A 20,291-nucleotide genomic window follows, 5' to 3' on the forward strand; every position below is an offset into this window, starting at 1 on the left:
TGTCAGCAGAGGATGGCCTTAAAGCACCTTTAGATCCTGGACCCTTTCCCACAATTCAAGCCAGTAATCCTCAAGCTCTGAGAGGATGAGGTTGTTCAACTTTGTTGCTTCTCTAGCTCTGTGTTGGAGATGAGCACTCCAGGTGAGTCTGTGTCTGAAAGGCATTAAAGCAATTGCTACCTCCTAGAAATGAAGGGAGTCTCATGAACGTCACTGTGCTTTTTTGTTGGCTCAGGATGAGCTGGGGGCAGAGGAGGCAGCCTTGAGCAATCTGTCAAGAACTGTTCAGGAAGTAAATAGAACAGAGTTGATTTGAGATCACAGAACAACCTCTAAATTACTACGAATAACAGGCCAACCCCACTTATCACAGTTCAATGAACTTTGTTTCATTAGTACCAGACAAGAAGCTGTAGATTAAATAAAACAGAACAGTTGTGGGTCCTGACTTGGAAAGACGTACTAAATAAAACATCTATTAAAATTTTTTTATTAAACATAGAGCGCTATGCCCAGATAACTTCCCGGGGTTAGGAAAGTCCCCTGGAGCCTCACTGACAGCATGTGGATATCGTGACATTGATCCCAAGGTTCCCATTATCTGCAAAGAGACGTGCTATGGCTGTGTCAAAGACAAGGCAGTCACTGTTCACGATGGCTGCAGCCACGCCATCGTGAATGGACCGGGGCGTGGCCTCCCAGGTCAGCCTCCTCCGGTTCCCATTCAACTCCAGTCTGTAGGCAAAGTTCTCAGCTTGCTTTCGGGTGCCGATGAGGAGGACGATGGCAAAGAACTGCTGGTGACCTTCGTACTTCTCTTGCTTCTCGAGTACCAGCATGAAGTGGTGGCCAAAACAGGATTGCATCATCACCCAGTCCACGGCCCCAGGCAGGTTAATGTCTGTAGCTAGAAAGACTATGTCCTCTCCCTGGAGGGTAGTGATACTCTTGTGGGCATGCATGAGATGGGACATCACAGCTTCCAGGGATCCCTGCCATTTGCAGGAGGCACCAGGACAGGGACAGGAGTAAGGACGGTATTCACAGATGTCTTCATGTTCTGGTTTCTCCGTATGGTGTAGAGTCAGGGAGCAGCCCGTGGTAGCATACTGCAGAGACAGAAAGCAACACATCAGGGCATCTTCCCAAAACCTCCTCGGTGCCAGCCTCGATGCATACCTACCCACACAGGCTTCCTGGCTTAAACTCTAGCTTTATCTAAACTCCTTTCTTCAAGGAGAGTCAGGAGTCAGTTTCTATTCACTGTCAACAGCACCATGCATTAAAATCGGACACTCTTTTCTAGAACCCCATCCCAACAACGGTAAAGAATGAGAATTAGATGTTCAAGTGCGTCTACCAGAGAAGCAAAACTACTAAGACAACATGGCCCCTTTTCTCATTTGTTTTTCTTTTCTCTTTTTTTTTTATTAGATACTCTGTATTTACATTTGAGATGTTATCCCTTTACCCTACCCCACTCCCATATTCCCTCCCCCTCCAGTTGTCCTTTTCCCATCTTTGATAAGCCCTGATTCCTTTTTCTTTTGTTGTTGTTTTGTTTTGTTTTGTTTTTTGCCCTGATTCCTTTTAAGAATTTAAGTGCTTGGGTGGGGAGGGGAGAGTCAAGGGAACACTGGTTCATCTCTAGGCTTCTCCTGAACGTGGATGACTGAAGACAACACAGTTTCTCTCTCCTCCCTCCTGACTAAAACTGACACTGGGGTCCCCCTTGTCTCCTTTGTGCTCACTGCCCCTGAAGGGCTGTGCCTACAGGCTTTTGTTTTGCTTTTAAAGAATCACATTCAGGACTGGCACCTTAGCAGATGTTAAGGTCCCTAAAGTCTACTAAGTTTTCCTGAAATTGCTTCCTCGTGGTCAAGCACACACCTCTTGCTGATGAGGCTTTCGAGGCCCTCATTCTGGTCTGGGAACTCGGGAGCTGGGTGAACATCTAAACAGTCTGTCCTTCACAAGCTGCCTTACTGGGAACAGGAGCCAGTCATTCTTTCCTTCCCATTCTCAGGACAGTCTCAGTAGACGGTCATTTCTATGGCGGCAGAAGGCCACACTAAAAGGAACTGAAGTATTCTGCTCTCAACCTTCACAAGAATGACGACGGAATTCTAATTACCAGAGGGCGGGTCGATCCATACACACGCCTACCCAGTGCTCTGCACTGTGGTCACAGAAAAATTAAGGTAAAAGGAGTTTGCCTCCTCTTTCTGGAGCACAGCGTGACAGACTGTCTAGTTCCCTGCACGTGCTTTCCAGTCTCCCATTCAAGCCTGGAGGCACCAGAGAAGGGACAGCAGCAGGCCACTTCCTAAGCGCTTAAGATAAAACGCAACTACCAAGCTCCCAGCTGTTTTTGCTTCTCCCTACCCTGACTTAAAACACAGGTCAAGTTCCAATCCTTACAGAATGTCTTTCTAGTCACCAGGAGGGCCTGAGTATCTTATCTACACAGGACACCAAGCTGATGTTTCTGAGAGTACAGAGAAGCCAAGACAACAGCAGCTGCTCCTCACAGGGAATGCAGACACTGCAGGAAACAGTATGGCAGGGTGGGGGTGAAGCAGAGGGGAGGGATGGGGAGGGGAGTGAGGTGGGGGGTGTGTAAGAGGGTCTGTATGCTATTGCTCTAGAGGCCAAGACAGAAGGTCTGTGTGCTTCAGGCTCTTCCTGAATTACACAGAACTCCTTTTCAAAACAAACAAACAAACGAACAAACCAAAAAACCAGCAAGCAAACTGTAGCTCATGTCTCCATCACCTCGGCTGAAGTATCTCTGTTACCTGACAGAACTGCCTGCCGTATTTCAGAACTGTAGACTAATTTTTTAAAGTTCAGGTTAAAAAAAAGTCTTGGTCAGAAGGAGAAATAGATTTATCTATTTACGTTCTGTGTTCTCAACTTTTCACAAAGAAGTCCCTATGAACTGTTTTAAACCTGGGGTGTGGGCAGGTCACAGAGCGTCCTGTGGACAGTGGGTGAATCAGTCCAGTCTGGAGTTTTTAAAGCACACACAAACACAACAAAAATAGCCAGAACGTCTCAGAGCCTGGCTCAGCGTTTGGATCTGAAGATGGCTCATGGCTGTTGACCTTAGGTGCCATCATGAGGCCCAAGAATGAGGCAAAGTCTGGCACAGCGCATCCAGGGTAGCACTCCCTGAGCCTCTCCCTACCTCCTCCCAGAGCCAACACCCATAGCAAGTGTGTATGTCACCAGCATAGCATAGCATGCCCTGCTCAGGTAGGAATGTTTATGTGCTGTTACTTGGCTTTTACACATGCAACTCTTCTTCCGGGTAACCCCCTTAAGTCACAGATAAAAACACACATTTCCTTGTACCATGTGGACAGTGGCATTCAGAAAAGATCTTGCTACACGCTCGACTAACTTAAGCATGTTTTTCAAGCCTTGGGTATTTTACTGATTCCTCTAAACCGGTTGAATTTCAACTCCAAGCTATTGTGGTCATTTAGGACCACTGAGGCCATTTCTATGGTAATCTGGATGGTGCCTGTGTGAGTCAACTCACCCACTGGTCTGGCTTATCCATAGTAGATATGTTATCCACTTCCCACAGTCATGGCTCCATGATCTGGGGCCGTTTGAAGCAGATGATTCTCTTCCTGACATCTGAGAGGGCCTTTCATTTACAGGCTCTTTGCTGTACCAGTGCTGCTGAGAGGAGCCCCTGGGCTCCTTTGCAGAGAGGCTTGTGTGTCCTGGGACACACCCACAGCTATAAATGAGCGTCTCCTTTGGGAAAGATGTGCTCATTTTCTCAAAGGGTGGAGGTTATTTCTAAGCCAACCTCTCTAAAGCAGTAAGAAAAAAGAAGAAAGTATAGAGAAAAGAGACATGGGAGGACAGAAGGAGAAAGAAATGTGGCATGTTAGAATGGACATGTTTTTAGCAGCCTGTCAGGGGCTGCCACACAACAATCCTGGGCCAACCGTTCTGCCTCTGAATGGCTCCGTGTAATCTGCAGCTTTGTGTTAAAGTCTTTGCAGAGAGCTGTGGATACTTCCCACTCTTTCACTGGCAGAAGGTTTAAAGGCTATATTTAAGGTGGGGTTCAGGCAGGGTTTCCCTCTTTGGGTCACAGAAGCCCTTTCATATACAAATGTGTATAATGAGACCGTGGCATCCTGAACATTAGACATTTATTTACCTAATACACAGTAACACTGTTTATAAAATGAAGCTACGAGATAAATACTCTTCTCTCGGCAGACTGCTAATGTACACTGTAGGTTTAGACCAAGTCATTTAATCTGTTTTATTAAACTTGATTCTGTGTAATTCCAGAATGACACACTGAACACTAACCGTCAGTCACCCTCTACAACAGAGGTACCAGGAGCTCCACGGCAGAGCTGGTTCCTCTGGGGTGTTGCAAGGTAAACGCCCTGCCTCTATCTGCTAACCTCCAAGGAAATAGCTCAAACTCATCAGCAGGATAACTGCCAGTGTCTCAAATGAGAATCTTTCCAAATAAAATAAAACCGATATTCTGTTGTCGGATGTGAATCAATTCCAAGAAATGACCTTTTCCAGAATAAGCACAAGCAAACAGTACTTTCCTCCGATATAAATCAGCTGTAATGATCATAAAAGGCAGTGATGGCTAAATACAACTGTGGCTCTGGCTGGGAAGCACCCGCTCTGCCAAGAACATTTCTAGAACAACCACTGAGCTCTCCATGTGCACTGCAGAGCACAGTGTCTGTGCCCTGTCCTGTCTCCTGATCACAGGAGATGTCCTGGTTTTAAAGAGCTACAAGGAGAGATTTAGGGGTCAGGCAGGGCACCCACAGCTTACATGCAAACATTAACCATGTAGGTCTGAGCTGTAAGAGCAAATGAAAGCCCACACAGGGAAGAGAGACGAGAGAATCCGGATAAAGGCCATTTGCGATTTTTCTTTTTTACACTAATATTGAAACCGTTATCTATGCTTAAATCATATCAAAACTAAAAATGTACAAAGGAACCCCCATTTACATTTTAAAGGATAAAAGTTTCTTATAAAGAGTTGGTTGAATGAACTGAGCTGTCTCCTGGTATTCTCCTAGCATACAACATCTACATGGAAAGAAACCAGAGTTATTTGTTTCTCTTTTTCTCAAGGTTCTGTGGGACTCATTTTAGTGAAGCGACACAGTTTTGCAATGAAGACATAACAGTTATAAAAGCCAAATGGTTCTTTGGTCCTCACAGAAGCCAGCGGTTTTATGATGGGGTCGCGATCTGCTGACCCTTCCAAAGTTGGAAGTCACTGGTGTGTGGCCTGCTCTGCCATTTCTGACTACTTCAGTTGCATTGTGCACTGAGTAAACAGGTCCATTGCATTCCAAGATATCATCCAAACGGTGAGCTCCAGAGTGAAATTAGCCCATTCCACCATTTTCTTAAACGGGTGCCAGAAATGGAGTGGAGTGGGGGGTTCAAAGAAGGGGTGATCTATCATGAGCGGTCAGCAGACGCCCACGAATGACCTTGCTACTATCTCTCCTCAGCACTCTTCAGACATGACGAACGGGAATTCAGGTAGACCTACTGTATTATGATAAATGTAGTAGGACAAGACTTAGGGTTATCAAGATTAACCATTAACCAGTACTGAGGATTGGCCCTACGGCCTTGTCCATACAAGGCAAATGACACACTCTTGAACTACATGTCCAACCTCAAAACAACCCAAATAAAAAGCAGACTTCCAGAGGATGAGGGGGTAGTGCGGTGGTTAAGAGTATCGGCTGCTCTTCTAGAAGACCCAGGTTCAATTCCCAGCACCTACAGGGCAGCTCACAACTGTATGTAACTCCAGTTTCAGGGAATCTGGCACCACCACACAGACATGTATGCAGGCAAAACACCAATACACATAAAACAAAAACAAATCACTACAGTTTTTCCTTGGAAAACAAATATAGCCTTCTACTAGTTCAAACTAGCTTTTGTTTACATGTGATTAAAATGTTTATCTGCTTCCCAGATACCTAACCGTAGACTATTGCCCAAATTTTATAGTCCTAATAATTTTGTTTAAACTCTAATTTACTGGTTCTATTACCTGCACCTTGCCTACCTGGTACTTACAGAAAAATGAATAAAAATTAGGTTTATTTGCAGATGACAGTCTCACACCATGCTAATTTGACTTTAAGTGGAAATCTCACTGTAGGTTTTAGTATTAAAGAGGGACTCAGTAGTTTTGGATCATGTAAGCAAAAATGTTTACATTTTAAAATCTCTGAATTATAAGTTTCTTCTATCATATTTTTTTGGTAGAGCTGTGTCTCATATTTCCTTTATATAAACAACTCGAATGTTTACAACTTTTGAAGTGCCCCACAGACTCGGCTGTCCTGTGATGGCTGTATGCCTGTCTTGAAATAATTTACAGCCACTAGTGAAACATCTGTGTTTAGAATGCCAGTACTTTCGACCATCTGACCTTGAGCTTGTTAATATGATTAATAATAAAAGAGTGTGGACTTTTCAAGTTAACTCTTGAACGGCAGGATAAAGTTAAGTTGCTCAGTCTGTATCTTGTTAAATCTTACTCTAAACATCACAGAGTATTTTCTTTTAACTGCAACAGTAAATTCCTCACCTCTGCTCCCAAGGCTGTGGGGTGAAGATCTCATTATCAACCAGTAGGGCAGTAACAGTTTTACAGATAATACATGAGAAGACTCTATTTATTACCCAGCCCCAGAACTGCCACACATAGTCATCAAACACTGCTGAGACTAATGTGCTATTAACGTGACAGTTTGTTTAGAGAAGGCTGTTCTAATTAAAATACTCAGTTCACAAATCCATCTTTTGTTCCTACGACAAAACAGATCACACACTACCAATAGCTTTCTTACTGAATGGTAATCGAGAAGGGAAACGCGTGGACTTGTAAACTCTTTGGGCTAGCAATAGTTCACCTCCTCATCTGTCCACAGGCAGAGTTCACAAGCAGGTACACACTGTCACTGTACGAACTACCAGAATCAAAGGCTTTCTGCCATGTGACTAGCATCAGGCCTACCCCCTTTCGATAATGTGCTCTCTCCAACGCCCAGGTTCCCACCCACACAATCACATCGACAACACTGACCAGCCTTAAACAGTGATTCTCTTCACGGGTTGTCTCAGTCATATTCATGAAAAGGATTAATAGGTCATCAGAGAAATAATACACAAGGTGCCCAGTATACCATCCACATACGTTTTCTGAAAATAATATAGCTTCTTCCAAAATGAATCTGTTGCTTAACTGAAGTTCGGATTTAACTAGGCATGGCGAATTTGGTCTGGTAACCTTAGAAGAGGATGCGTCTGACCACCGCCATTCCTCCCATTGCCAGTGCTTGAATCTGCAGTGGGAATGGGATCCCAGCCTCTCAGCCAAGCAGAGAGAAGAGATGGCTGTGAGAAGAAAGTCACTGCTTCACACTGAAGCCTGTGTTGTCCACACTGACAAACCAAGAGTATGATCTCTAATGAGGTATGTTAACTGAATAGTAACGCTTTCAAAGGGGGTCAGGAAGATAATGGGAGACAATACACCTGTCAGGCATTTAGAAGGAAAGAAGCAGTTTTCTCCAGCTGGCTTCCCTGGGGTCCAAGGGATGACTTTCCACCCCTTCTTTGTTCAGGAACAAAGTGCAGCCCCCTGCTATGACTCCCCTGTGCTCCTGTTTCAGGAAGGCACTGCTGTTCTGCTAGTCTCTGTGTCTCTGCCAATGAACTAGGGGAGGTGAATGGGGACAATGACAGGTGAGGCAGATTGGTGGGTCATTCAGAGGGAAGGACCTGGGTTACAGGAGAATGCCAGACAAGAGTGAGGTGGTCAAAATTAAGTGGGACACAGCAGCAACCAGCTCAGGCCAGAGTTTACTCCGGGAGCACTGAATCGTACGGCCATAAAGAACAGCACACCCAGTGATGGGAACAGTGAGGAGAAATCAAGCTGCAAATAAGTCTCAAGGACTGAACAGTGACACATGCCTACCACCTCAGGAGACTGAGGCAAGAAGATCACAGGTTTGAGATAGCCTGGGCTACATAAAAAGATCTTATTTTTCTCAGTTAAAAAGGGAAGGGAAGAGGAAGGAAGGAAAGAAGGAGAGAAAAATAGGTTACAGAAATGGGAAGGAAAAAAAAGCCGTATCACCGAAACACCAATGAACTAATTCAGGGCCATGCCACCTGATGCTAGAAAACTCAGGGTGGTCTTACACCAGCAGGCGCTGGGGAGAGAAGCCCACTGAGAGAACATGGGGAAGAAGTAAGAACACTTCTTTCTCTTTCACACACTGATGTCTGTCTGCAGCAACACCACCCTCATCATTTGTTCCTGTCAGTTTCTAACTAACTGCATTTATTTAATGCCAGGGCAGTGCTAGGCATTTTGCATGAATTCTTCCTACCAAATCCAACATCACCGTATTTTATAAATGAGCCAGCCACAGTGGAACTAGAGTGAAGATGTAAGCCAGAAGGCTTGACTAGGGCTTGCTCTTAGAATTATCACAGCCAGGGAGCCTACCAGTAAGAGGGACCAAAGACAGCACCTTTGTTCGCTCAAAGTTTTAAGAAAGAAAGGGCACAAACCCACATGCTTACTACAGGAATCCTGTCTATTCTATCTCCATAGTAACCTCTGATCCCATAGATGCTACACAGTCTGAAAGGCTATTCTCTAAAATCTTTACCAAACTGGAAGTGAAAGGTAAACGATAGTAGGGTAACGACCAAGGAACTAAAGGAAAAGGGCAGGTGATTGATGCAAAGGTATAGAGTACCCCAGGTAAACCTCAGGAGCTCCCATAAGACCGGAAGGATGAAGACACATTTAACCAGGAAAACATCTTTTAGTTTCCTTTTCTGGATGTGCAAAATGGAAACTCATTCTAATTGTGGAGGCTTAATTGCATATCTCCAGCAGTACTTGCAGGCATTCAGGCGATCAGTGAATATCTATCCTGTGTCTCTCCTGAGTGAAGGCCTTACATGTCTGAGTAAGAAGTGCTACTTAGCCTGGCCTTCACACAACCACACCAATTCCATACATTGTATGGGGCTTACAAAAAAGATATGCATGGAACAAAAGGACTTTAAGTGAATCTCAGGCTGGTACTTTCTAGGCCAGATTTGCCATACTTTTTAGCTGGCCTCCTGTTTGGCTGTAGGAAGGATCAACTTTAGTGGCAGGTGAATCCAGTTCTAGGTCCTGACGACCAGGGGAAATCCTCTGGTCAACTGCAGTGGTTCGACTTTAGCACTGCTTTGCAACTTTCTATCCTTCAGTCCCACTTGACATTCAAATGCTGTGCTGTCAATCTGGTTCTTTAAAGTACTGCACCCTCAGTAATGTATGTGAGTTCTGATTCTTCGTGTGCTATTCTAAATCTCTGGGCTAACATGGTCAATTTCAGGCATTTGTAAAGACAGCAGAGACAGCTTCTGAGGAAATCGAATCATGGGAGAGTTTCTGAGAGTAAGAGGAAATCTTGAAGAGTATTTTTGCTGGTGGGCTTCTCTGTCCCAGCTCAGCACCACCAGCTGGCCTCCATCTGCACTGGTGAGGCAGGGCCTTCTATGACTTTTCAGTCTAATCTCAAGATATCCATCATGTGGGAAGTCTCTCTGTTCATTATAATAGATGAACTGATTGGCTCAGGGACGTTCATGCCCTGGACCACAGCTAGGCCTTCCGAGAATCTGGCTTTTCTGTCTTCTCTCTGGTGATTTTGTTCCCATGGCCACTTAGCAGATTCTAGAATTTTAGGGCAAGAAAAATCTCTGGTGTAATCATTTAACCCTAACCCTGCTTCTAAACACCCCAAGTGCTAAAAATGAATCACTTTGTTACAAAGTCAACTATCTACTGAAACAACGGTTATATTCTAACACTGAGCAGTATGAATTCCCCCAGTATAAAGATCTAAAGAAAGCAAGTTACAAAATCACTGCCAGGCCTCTCTGTGGAGTTAGGTCTGGTTCTTTCTCCCAGCCCCAAGCTCCCAGAAATAAGACTCAGACTCAAAAAATATTTGCAAATACCTTGGCCATATAGCTAGTCTCTGCTTTGACTAGATCATACGTTGTCCAACCCAATTATTTTAACCTGCATTTACACTCTGCTATATGGCTGGTTACCTGTGCTCAGGCACCATGTGTTCACCCCTCACATCTTCCCAGGCAGATCTTCTACCTCGCTCTATTCCAAAATTCCTTTTCTTCCCAAATGGCCCGCCTTCAATTTCCTGCCTAGGCCATGGGCCATATGCTTTTAAATTTACATGGGATGCATCTATATAATACACAAGATAATCTTTCTATAGCTGTCAGACTTCCAAATCAGGAACGCAGAGAGTCTAGCTCAGTAAACACTGCCCAAAACAGAGCCAACCAAAGGCTGTCCTACGCAGTAGGAATTTGGCATGGTGATATAGTTTGGCCTATTTGTGGTGGATTTGTGTTTGAATTTGGCCAAAGGAGAGCGAATTCGGGGAAGGAGCGGGGGTTGAGATTTGATATCAAAGTCCAGTTTCTAGCTTTTCTCTTTTTTTCTCCTATGAATACTTGGCATGGCTGTCTCCACAGTTCCAGCTCTTACTCATGAGTAAAAGGTTGCCCTTTGGTTTGTTTGTGTGATAAGGAGTCTGACTATGTTGCTCCAACATACTGTAGGGAATACTAAACCTCTTTAGTCTTATATTATTCCGAGATGAGATTTTCCATTTTTATTTATCTCTTTGAAAGTTCCTGAAATGTGACTGCATATCATCACTGAATTGGAAAGCCTCAGCTAAGTCTTTTCTGAGGTTAGATTGTAACAATGTTGCTTTTTTTAACAACAACAACAACAACAAAAGTCAGACACATAGCCTACACTTTAAAGGAGTGGCCCTATGAAATACAGTTGAGACAAAGTATCTAAATACTCCCTAAGTCTTTTCTGAGGTTAGATTGTAACAATGTTGCTTTATTTAACAACAACAACAACAACAAAAGTCAGACACATAGCCTACACTTTAAAGGAGTGGCCCTGTGAAATACAGTTGAGACAAAGTATCTAAATACTCCCAGGGACTAGAGCAAAGAAAGATAATGGACACTATCGCCTCAGGGACTGGGGAAGCCCCTTGTTTTTCTCAACCTTCCTAAAGCTGTGACCCTTTAATGACCCTTTAATGACCCTTCAATCCTTTACTCCTATTGTGATGACCCCTCACCATAAACTTATTTAGTTGCTACTTTGTAACTGTAATTTTGCTACTGCTATGAATCATAATATAAATACTTGTGTTTTCCATTGGTCTTAGGTAAAGCTTGTGAAAAGGTTATTTGGCCCTAGGTTGAGAATCACAGTTCTGGAAGTAGAGAGGCTAAGGAGCTCAGGGTCCTACAAAGAGAGCAGCCCTAAACTGAACTGGATCACTTGAGCTACGTACACAGACCTGCCTTGTTTTCAGTATGACACAGACAGACCTTAATGTTTCTCATCTCCAATGAAGAATTTTGGTTGCTGCAGTTAAGAACACATCTAAATTTGGCTTTTCCATACCAAATGGCTGAGCTGCCCTGATTAAATAGTTTGGACTACTGCTTAATCAAATGTAATAGATACACACTTTAGTTTTATCAACATCATAAATATGCATATACAAAGGTAACCCTAAGACCTATTATTGTAAGCTTGGCTCCTGGTCTGCACGGTGGCTTGGCCCAGCTGCACTCTTACTGACTAGGATGAGAAAAGCACTCATGCATGTACTCTTTTTTGCAGATGACATGATAGTATATGTTAAGTAACCCAAAAATTTCCACCAGGAAACTCCTACAGTTAATAAATAGTTTCAGCAAAGTAGCTGGATACAAAATTAACTCAGAGAAATGTATATATGAGTGACAGACTGAGAAAGAAATCAGGGAAATAATATCTTTCACAAGAGCATCAAATAACATAAGATATCTTGGGGTAACTCTAACCAAGCAAGAGAAAGAGTTGTGTGATAAAAACTTTAAGGCACCAAAGAAAGAAATTGAAGAAGGTACCAGAAGATAGTAAGATCTCCCATGCTTATGGATTCTTAGAATATAGTGAAAATGGCCATCGTACCAAAAGCAATCTACAGATGTAATGCAATCCCCATCAATATTCCAATTCTTCACAGACCTTAAAAGGACAATTCTCAGCTTCAAATGGAAGTACACACACACACACACACACACACACACACACACACACACACACACACACACACGAGAATAGCTAAAATAATCCTGAACAATAAAAGAACTGCTGGAGGTCCCACCATTTCCAATTCTAAGTTGTATTACAGAGCCATCTAGTAAAAACCCTACAGAGCCATCTAATAAAAACCACATGGCACTGGCACAGAAACAGACTGATCAATGGATGAAACTGAAAACCCAGATGTAAACACAGACCTTTGGGCATTTAATCTTTGAAAAGAATCCAGAAGCACACACTGGAAAAACAGACAGCATCTTCAACAAATGGTGCTAGTCCAACACCTGTGTGTAGAAGACTCCAAATAGATCAACACTTATCACCCCACACAAAACTCAATTCTAAATGTATCAAAGACCTCAACATGAAACCAGACACACTGAATCTGATAGAAGGGAAAGTGGGGAATAGCCTTGAACTCATTGGCACAGGAAAAGAACTTCTGAACAGAACACCATTAGCATGGGCACTAAGATCAACCCATTAAACTAAAAAGTTTCTGTAAGCCAAAGGAAACCATGATTCAGACAAAACAGCAGCCTACAGAATGGGAAAAGATTTCCTCCAATTCCACATCTGACAGAAAACTAATACCCAAAATATAAAGAACTCAATAAACCAGGTGTCCACAAATCAAGTAATCAAATTTTCAAAAATGGGATAAACAGAGAATTCTCAACAGGGGAAACATAAATGGGCAAGAAACACCTGAAGAAATGTTTGACATCCTTAGCCATCAAGGGAATATAAATCAAAGTGGCCTGGAGATTCTATCTTATGCCTATCAGAATGGCTGAGTTCAATAACACAAGTGACAGCCTCATGCTGGTGAGGATGTGGACTAGGAGGAAGCCCAGCCACGGCTGGAGGAGTGTTCATCTATACAGCCACGATGGAAATGAGTGTGGTGAATTGATCTACCGCAAGACTCAGGTTCACTGCTTCTCTATTCATAATCGCCACATCAGAAACAGCCTAGATGTCTCTGTAAAGAATGGGTAGAGAACATGTGGAGCATTTACTCAATGGAGTATCACTCAGCCTTTATGAAGAATGCAGGTAGACAGAACTAGGAAGAGCTCATCCGGAGTGACCCACAGTGATGGAGGGCAAACCCTGGGTCTCTGGCTCTTGTGCCTTCTGGTCTTTGTCTTATTTTTGTCACCCCTTAGGCACTTGTTTTTAATGACAGAAAGGGATAGGTCTGGAAGGAAGGGGAGGTGGGGAGGGGCTAGGAGGACAGGGGAGGGGCTAGGAGGAAAGGGGAGGGGCTAGGAGGACAGGGGAGGGGCTAGGAGGACGAGGGAGGGAAACTGTGACCAGGCTGTACTATAGGAGGGAAAAACTACTTTCAATAAAAAGGGGAGGCATGAAAACATTTAATCTAAGTTGCACAGATGCAGCACCTGACTGAGTGGATTAGGAAGCAGTAAGGACTGGGGCTAAAGCAATTTCATAAGGTGACCCTATAGCCTAGACCCTCATTCAAACCCTTATTACAATAAGCTTTTTAAAACTGTGTTTGTAGATGAGCAGAAGACCAAAGTAACTCATTTTACTGCTGATTTGACTCTGAAGTCTAAAATGAAAATCTCCAGTGAGCTATTTTTAATTTAAAACAGCTTTTGCCCTAAAAACGAATCATCACTGAGAAGATATTCAAGACAACTTACAATCTCAGGTAGAACAATTACTTTCATTAAAAAAAAAATCAGAAATATTAGCATTATTTCCACCTACAAGTTCAGAAAATGAAGAGGTCTAGATTACAGAGAGGCATAATGAAATTGTGAGGATTGGTTTTTAAGTTTTGGCAACAGGATATTACAGTATAACTAACTACATAATGTATTCCTACCAGTCATGTAAAATACAGGAGATCAAGTCAAGTCTCAGACACGAAACAGGTGAAGATATTAATTTGTAAAGCTGGTTGTTAGAAGAAAAAATATATCTCTGTGGGTATTTTTTAAAAAGTTTTCAGAGATAGACGTTAACGATTCTATTAAATTTGCTGTGAGGATGTAAACATAGGCCCTAAACAAACAGGTGGAGACAAGGGAATGAGCTCTTGGACTTTTGGCCTGTGGTTTGCTCCTCCCACCCTCACCCCCATTCCGTCCCCTCCAACCCCCACCCCTGCAGCACAGGTGACTCTTTAAATAAAATGCTGGCACTGAAGAAAACCAACAAAGCTCTTGAGTATTCGCGCACTTAGTTAATAAACATAACCAAACAGCAGCCACAACTTCAGAGTCCTCCCCAAGCCCCGTGAGCTGAGAGGAGAAGGCGTGGCTTGCAGGGTTTTCTCGGAACCCAAGTGAAGCAGGCGGTATCAGCCTGCCCACAGCTTCCCCACTGTAAGCGCACTCTCAAGGGCTCCCACATCTTGGGCCATTCCGGCCAAGCTTAGTGCTGGGAACCGTTCATTTCCTCCACAATCTCCACGGCCAGCTTCCCTATCCACGTTTTAGTTAACCGGTCCAGCTTTACAGAGCACACACTCCGGCAGGGGACAAGGCGGCACTTGGTTGGGAGAGCCGGGATGCTTCTAACCGTCAGGAAGTGCCAACTTATCTACAGTCAGTGCTCTCTGTCAGCCATCAACCCTAGTTGCTAGTTCCCAAAATGGCCAGGTGAGCCCGGAAACGGACAAGGTACACACACACACACACACACACACACACACACACACAGAGAGAGAGAGAGAGAGAGAGAGAGAGAGAGAGAGAGAGAGAGTCAGACAGACAGACAGACAGAGACAGAGAGACAGAGAGAGAGAGGAGGGCAGTGATATGCCATTCGCCTCTTAGGGCCTTCGAGTGCACTGGAGGGCACGGGAACTGTGGAAGGTTCCTTGGCAGGTTTGCTGATGGTGGCTGGACTTACCTTACAGGGAAACAGAACTGCCGAGGCGACCTTCTCCATAGCCAGGTTCCTGATGCTGGGCGTTAGGGCGCCCCTGCACGTCGGGCAGCAGCTCAACTTCTGGCGGCATTGGTTACACACCAGGTGCCCGGCCTGGCACTGCAGAATGGGGGGCAGGACATAGTCAAAGCAGACCGGGCACTCGAAGAGCGAGGTCAGCTCGTGGTGCTGCGGGGACACCGGGCCGGCCCCGCCGCCCGCGCCGGGACCTGAGATCACCGCTGCCGCGGCGGGCACCGCGGACGAGCCGGGGCCGGCAGCCGAGATGGTGGCGGCGGCCGGGGGCGCAGCCGGGGACGGGGCGTGCGGGGTCTGAGGTGGCGGCGGCTGCTTGCTGCAGGGTTTGTTAGCGCTGGGGCCGGTGGAGGACGGGCGGCTCATCGCGCTCCGAGCCCACCATGGACCTGCGGGCGTCTGCCTGCCGCGGGGCCGCCCCGGTTAAGGCGGTGCGCGCCCCGCGGGCGGCGGGCTCCTGGGCAACGCCACGGCTCCCAGCCCCCGGGGACCCGGCGAGGACCGACCGGCACCGGGAGGGCGGGGACCGGACCGCGCCGATCCTCTCGGCGGCCCCCGGAGTGGTCGTCGCTCTCTGGGCTCGCGGCCGTGCGGTGCCCTCCTCCGGCGGCGTTCTGGTGCGCCGAGCCCCGGCCCACCCGCTTCAGGAGCGGCAGCTGACGCAAGCCCCGGGGGCGCGCGCGGACGTGACGCTAGGACACGTGTGCGGCCGAGCCGGCACTCTGGGACTTGCAGAGCCACCGTGCGGCTCGCGCAGCTCCGCCCGGCCCAGCTGGCAACGCCGGAGCGGCTTCCCGCGGGGAGCACAGGGATCGGCGGTCGCGGCAGCCGGCAGCCCAGGGAGAGGACGGAGCCCAAGTCTGCGGACCCTTCCCTGGGGACCTACGCCGACGCGCACCGACTCCAGCCACAAGGACAACTGCTGGCCCGGCGTGGGCGTGGACAGGGCGCGAGGGCGCCGGGGGCGGGGCGGGGCGGGGCGGGGCTCGGAATCCCCGCGTTTCTTTCGGGGTTGAGTCACTGACGCGCTGGTGAAGCCTGCGATCCGGCTGCTCGGCCGGTAGCTTGACACGCGGGGGCGGGACCCGGAGTCGGTCGGGAGCCGCGCGAAGGCCTCGGGTGTGGCCGGCAGTTAGCGACGAGAGAGGACTGTTCAGTGGTCCCGCCCTTAAGGCTAGGAGGTAAACGCGGTTTCCCTTCAAAAGGCAACTGGGGAAAGCGTCTTGGAGTTTCTTGGCCGCCTCGGATTGAAAGAACCAGAACCTCTTGGACATCTCTGGCTCGGTGGAGAATTAAAATCTCTATGGAATACCATACACGTAGGTTGGGTTTGTGAGGCCCTAAATGACCGGAGACCCTCTAGTACCTGAGTCCGTAACAGCTAGTCCTGATCCTAGCCTTAGCTTTAGGAGGAAGGAAACGGGTTGAGCTCAACGTACCTGTTACCAACCCTCAGCTTGACAGGATTCGTGCTATATTCCTCCCGAGTCTTCTCTGTACACCCTGACATGTGGGTCAGAGGTCTAAATTAAGATGTAGACGTAGAGGTGTAGAATAAAGGGCACCTACAGGGGCTGGAGAGATGCCTCAGCCTGTTACTCTCAGAGGACCTACAATTGCCTGTAACCCCGGCTCCTGGGAAAATGATACGCTTGGCACCACTACACATAACATGCACACATGCCCATAAATAAAAATAAACCGGAAGCGGGGCGGGGATGTCTACAGCCTGCCTTCTGGTCTAGCGACAAGAGAATTCTACAAGGGTCCCCTAGTCTCAACAAAACGTGTTCCCAGGGACTCATCATTTGAACCCACAGGAGTTAGCCTGAGAGCTTGGACTGAACCGTATTTTGATATAATGATATCCTGCTCATAATTGCGTGGGCAAAAGTTTTATGCTTGAACTGATGACACTGAAATTGATAAAGCTAGTGTGATACTCTGTAGGAAAAACAGGCGTTAGTCAGGACGGGGTGGAACAGCGGATTTAGTTTGTACGCGACTGTGTGCACGTGGAGGTCAGAGGACAGGGCTGTGGGAGTCGGCTTTCTCAGGTCAGCAGGCGAGAGAGCAGGCACTATTGTCCTCCTGCGCCATCTTCCTGTCTCCAACCTCCGACTCTGTAAAGGTAAAAGTGAATTTAAGCAGTTTAGTTTGGGTTTCCTATATGTTATTCTTGCAGAACCTTATCCATCATAACTACCTTGTTACTGACAGCCATAGTTTTAAAATACAGTGACTATTATTAGTGTGAAAAGAATCTGTCCAAGATACATGCCACCCAAAAGAAAAACAAAGTTAAATTTTATAAAGAATCTAGAAAGACTTTTTGAGTGAATGAGTTATCTAAAGCTGCAGAGAAACTTATTAGATATAAATGCTATTTAGACATCCTGCAAATATTCCCTAGCTCTGTATGGCAGCCAGTGTTCAGGCTTTGAGAATGGCTCTTACTAGTTTACACTGTAGGAAGGAAGCAGGAGAATAAACCACCCAGGGAAAAGGATGTCAGAGGTCTGGGAGGTACCCGGGCTGCAGACTAAAAACTCAGCTTCAGGGATGCTGAGTGAGAAGAATGCCAAATTTAAGGGCTTCCCGGGTTACTGAGTGACTTCAAGGGCAACATAAACAATGTAGCAATTCTGTCCCCAGCTGAAAGGCTAGCAGTGTAGCTTAGTGTGGCATGGTGCTTGTCTGGCTTATGCGAGGTCTTAGGTTCAATTCCTAGTAATGCAAAAAGGAAAAAGAGACACAGTGGGTTTGGGGGTGGAGAGACAACATGAAAAGTGAATGCACACACAGGCTGTGTTACAGATTGCCTGGAGCTGGGTGTGTGCAGTGGGAGCGTCACACTAGTTGTGTATAGAACTAAGTTATGAACAGCCACTAACTAAGTTTTGCCTCTGCATTCAGGAGTTACTGAGGATTTTTTTTTTCAGCCCTATAATATACTGAACTTGAACTTCTAGATTGGATTTTGCTATGGAGACTATAAAATAATATTTACTGAGCACCCACTATGTGGGTAAAACGGGATTTTAGATTTCCAGGCACCTCATGGGGTGAATGCTGTCACCATAGTCGAGGAAACAGGGGCATAGGGAGTTTAGTTTGCTCATAGTCAGAGCCTAGAAGGCTGGAACCTGCTCCAGAGCCCTTATCTGACTCCTACTTTGCTAAGATGACGTGTGTAGCTCGCTCAGCAGAGTCAGAAAGCAGCTCTAGAGACCATAAGGAAGTGCTGGTATTCCTCATTGTTTCTTGGATGGTCTGAAGAGAAAGGTAGATAGTATTTTGTTTATTCAATGTTCAGCTCTGTTGGGCACAAAAATGGTAGGAAATAAAAGCACCAGCAGGCTCACCTTTATTGAAGGGAAAATGTGTGTGTGTGTGTGTGTGTGTGTGTGTGTGTGTGTGTGTGTGTATGTATGTATGTGTGTGTGTGTGTGTGTGTGTGTGTTTATTTTCACTCAAGTTAGAACCCTAGCAGTTGGAATTTATGATAGATTGCATCCCTGGTCTCTGACCTCTAGCCTTTGTCAGAGACTCCCTGATGTGTTTAAAAAAAAAAAAGACAAAGAAAAGATATGTCCTGGTTTTCAGCACCAATGTTAGGAAAAAGATAAAGAGAGTGGGGGGAGAGGATAAACTCTGTGGAGGTGTGGTGAGGTATGGGAGTAAAGGTGGTGCCTCTGGCAGGCCCATGCTGAGGCATCTCTTCCCCCTGAGGGACCAGCCACACAACGGTATAGTACGGAATAGTTTATTCAGGGCATTCAGGGGAGTTAAGAGGGTAGTAGGAGCAGAGAGAGAGAGGGGGAAAGGGAGAGAGAGAGAGAGAGAGAGAGAGAGAGAGAGAGAGAGAGAGAGAGAGAAGAGGGGGCAGGCAGCCCCTTTTATAGTGCCAGGTGGCTGTGGGGTGGAGTTTACAGAATCCTATCATTCTCTCGTTTTTTGTTTTAGTTTAATTAAAAATTAAAGACAACGGGTGGAACAGGAATAGGGTCATTGTGATCTCTGACTGCTTCACACAGGCAGTGAGCTTTAGTCAGATGTACTTATCCGGGTGGAGTCTTATTTGGTCCATGAGAGGTAGATCTGAGTGGGTTCCCTGTAGCATATAAGTTCATAAAAGAGACAACATGAGTTAACAACATAAACATTCTTTAAGATGAGCTTTTTGTGGAGTAGAAGGAACAAGGATTATGTATTTGGATCATATAGTAGAAAGGAAAGTTTAGCAAGAAGAGGAAACATGAAGGGTTAATGGAACCCGAGTTTAGGTGAGGAAGTAACCAATCATAGCTGTGAGAGCTTATATCTGAACTAGTTGTTAGAAAATAGAAGTCGGTTTCTTTAGTTGGTAGGCTGCAGTTACTTTAGCTGTCAATGTAGTCAGAAATCTGGGTAATAATAAACCAACTATAATCTAGCAGTTATAGATCAATCAAGAAATGACAGAGTCCATTAGCCAACATTTCCCTGTGGTCTCTGTTGTCTTCATGGCAACTTGGGCAAGTCAGTCTGGCCTCTGAACCCAGGAGACACGGGGCTTCTCTTTGGAGTGGATACGTAACAAGAGAAATGGCATCCCTGTATTTAGATAAATCATTTGACTCTGAGGATATCCACTTTTGTCCACTGTGTTTCTCAGTGGCTATCATACGATCCAGGAAGCCTCTTGAAGCTGTGTTCATATCTTCTGATACCTTGTGGGGCCAACTGTTAAGGGCTTTGGGAGATTCTGTCCATCATAAACTTACATATATTAATAATTACCAGTCTTCTGACAAGATTGAGGGCTGTATCAATTAGTTACATCTAAATAGAGCACATCGTATCTTTTTTTAAAAAAAGATCTATTTTATGTATGTGAATACACTGTCGCTGTCTTCAGACAACCAGAAGAGAGCATCAAATCCCATTACAAATAGTTGTGAGCCACCATGTGGTTGCTGTGAATTGAACTCGGGACCTCTGGAAGAGCAGCCGGTGCTCTTAACCACTGAGCTAGCTCTCCAGCTGAGTACACCATATCTTAATGACAGTAGCAAAAATCATCATT

The 20,291-nt window shown here is 45.6% G+C and overlaps 1 protein-coding gene across 1 annotated transcript; it reads right to left on the bottom strand.

Annotated features, from left to right (window-relative positions):
• Positions 1 to 262: 262 nt before the first annotated feature.
• SIAH2 (siah E3 ubiquitin protein ligase 2) lies at positions 263 to 16,046 on the bottom strand. Its single transcript, XM_080929306.1, has 2 exons — positions 15,170 to 16,046; positions 263 to 1,109 (listed from the first exon to the last, which is right to left on the bottom strand). The coding sequence occupies exons 1-2, from the start codon at positions 15,587 to 15,589 to the stop codon at positions 552 to 554; spliced, it is 978 nt and encodes a 325-aa protein (XP_080785432.1). The 5' UTR covers positions 15,590 to 16,046; the 3' UTR covers positions 263 to 551.
• Positions 16,047 to 20,291: the final 4,245 nt, after the last annotated feature.

This window comes from Micromys minutus (assembly GCF_963924665.1).
Source record: "Micromys minutus genome assembly, chromosome: 15".
Taxonomy (NCBI): domain Eukaryota; kingdom Metazoa; phylum Chordata; class Mammalia; order Rodentia; family Muridae; genus Micromys; species Micromys minutus.

What these genes read in the sequence shown, in the direction of transcription:
- SIAH2 (XM_080929306.1), bottom strand. Translation starts at nt 15,589, where the DNA reads ATGAGCCGCCCGTCCTCCACCGGCCCCAGCGCTAACAAACCCTGCAGC. An exon ending in CAGTTCTGTTTCCCTGTAAG is followed by an intron (nt 1,110 to 15,169) that starts GTAAGTCCAGCC and finishes CTGTCTCTGCAG; the next exon opens with TATGCTACCACGGGCTGCTC.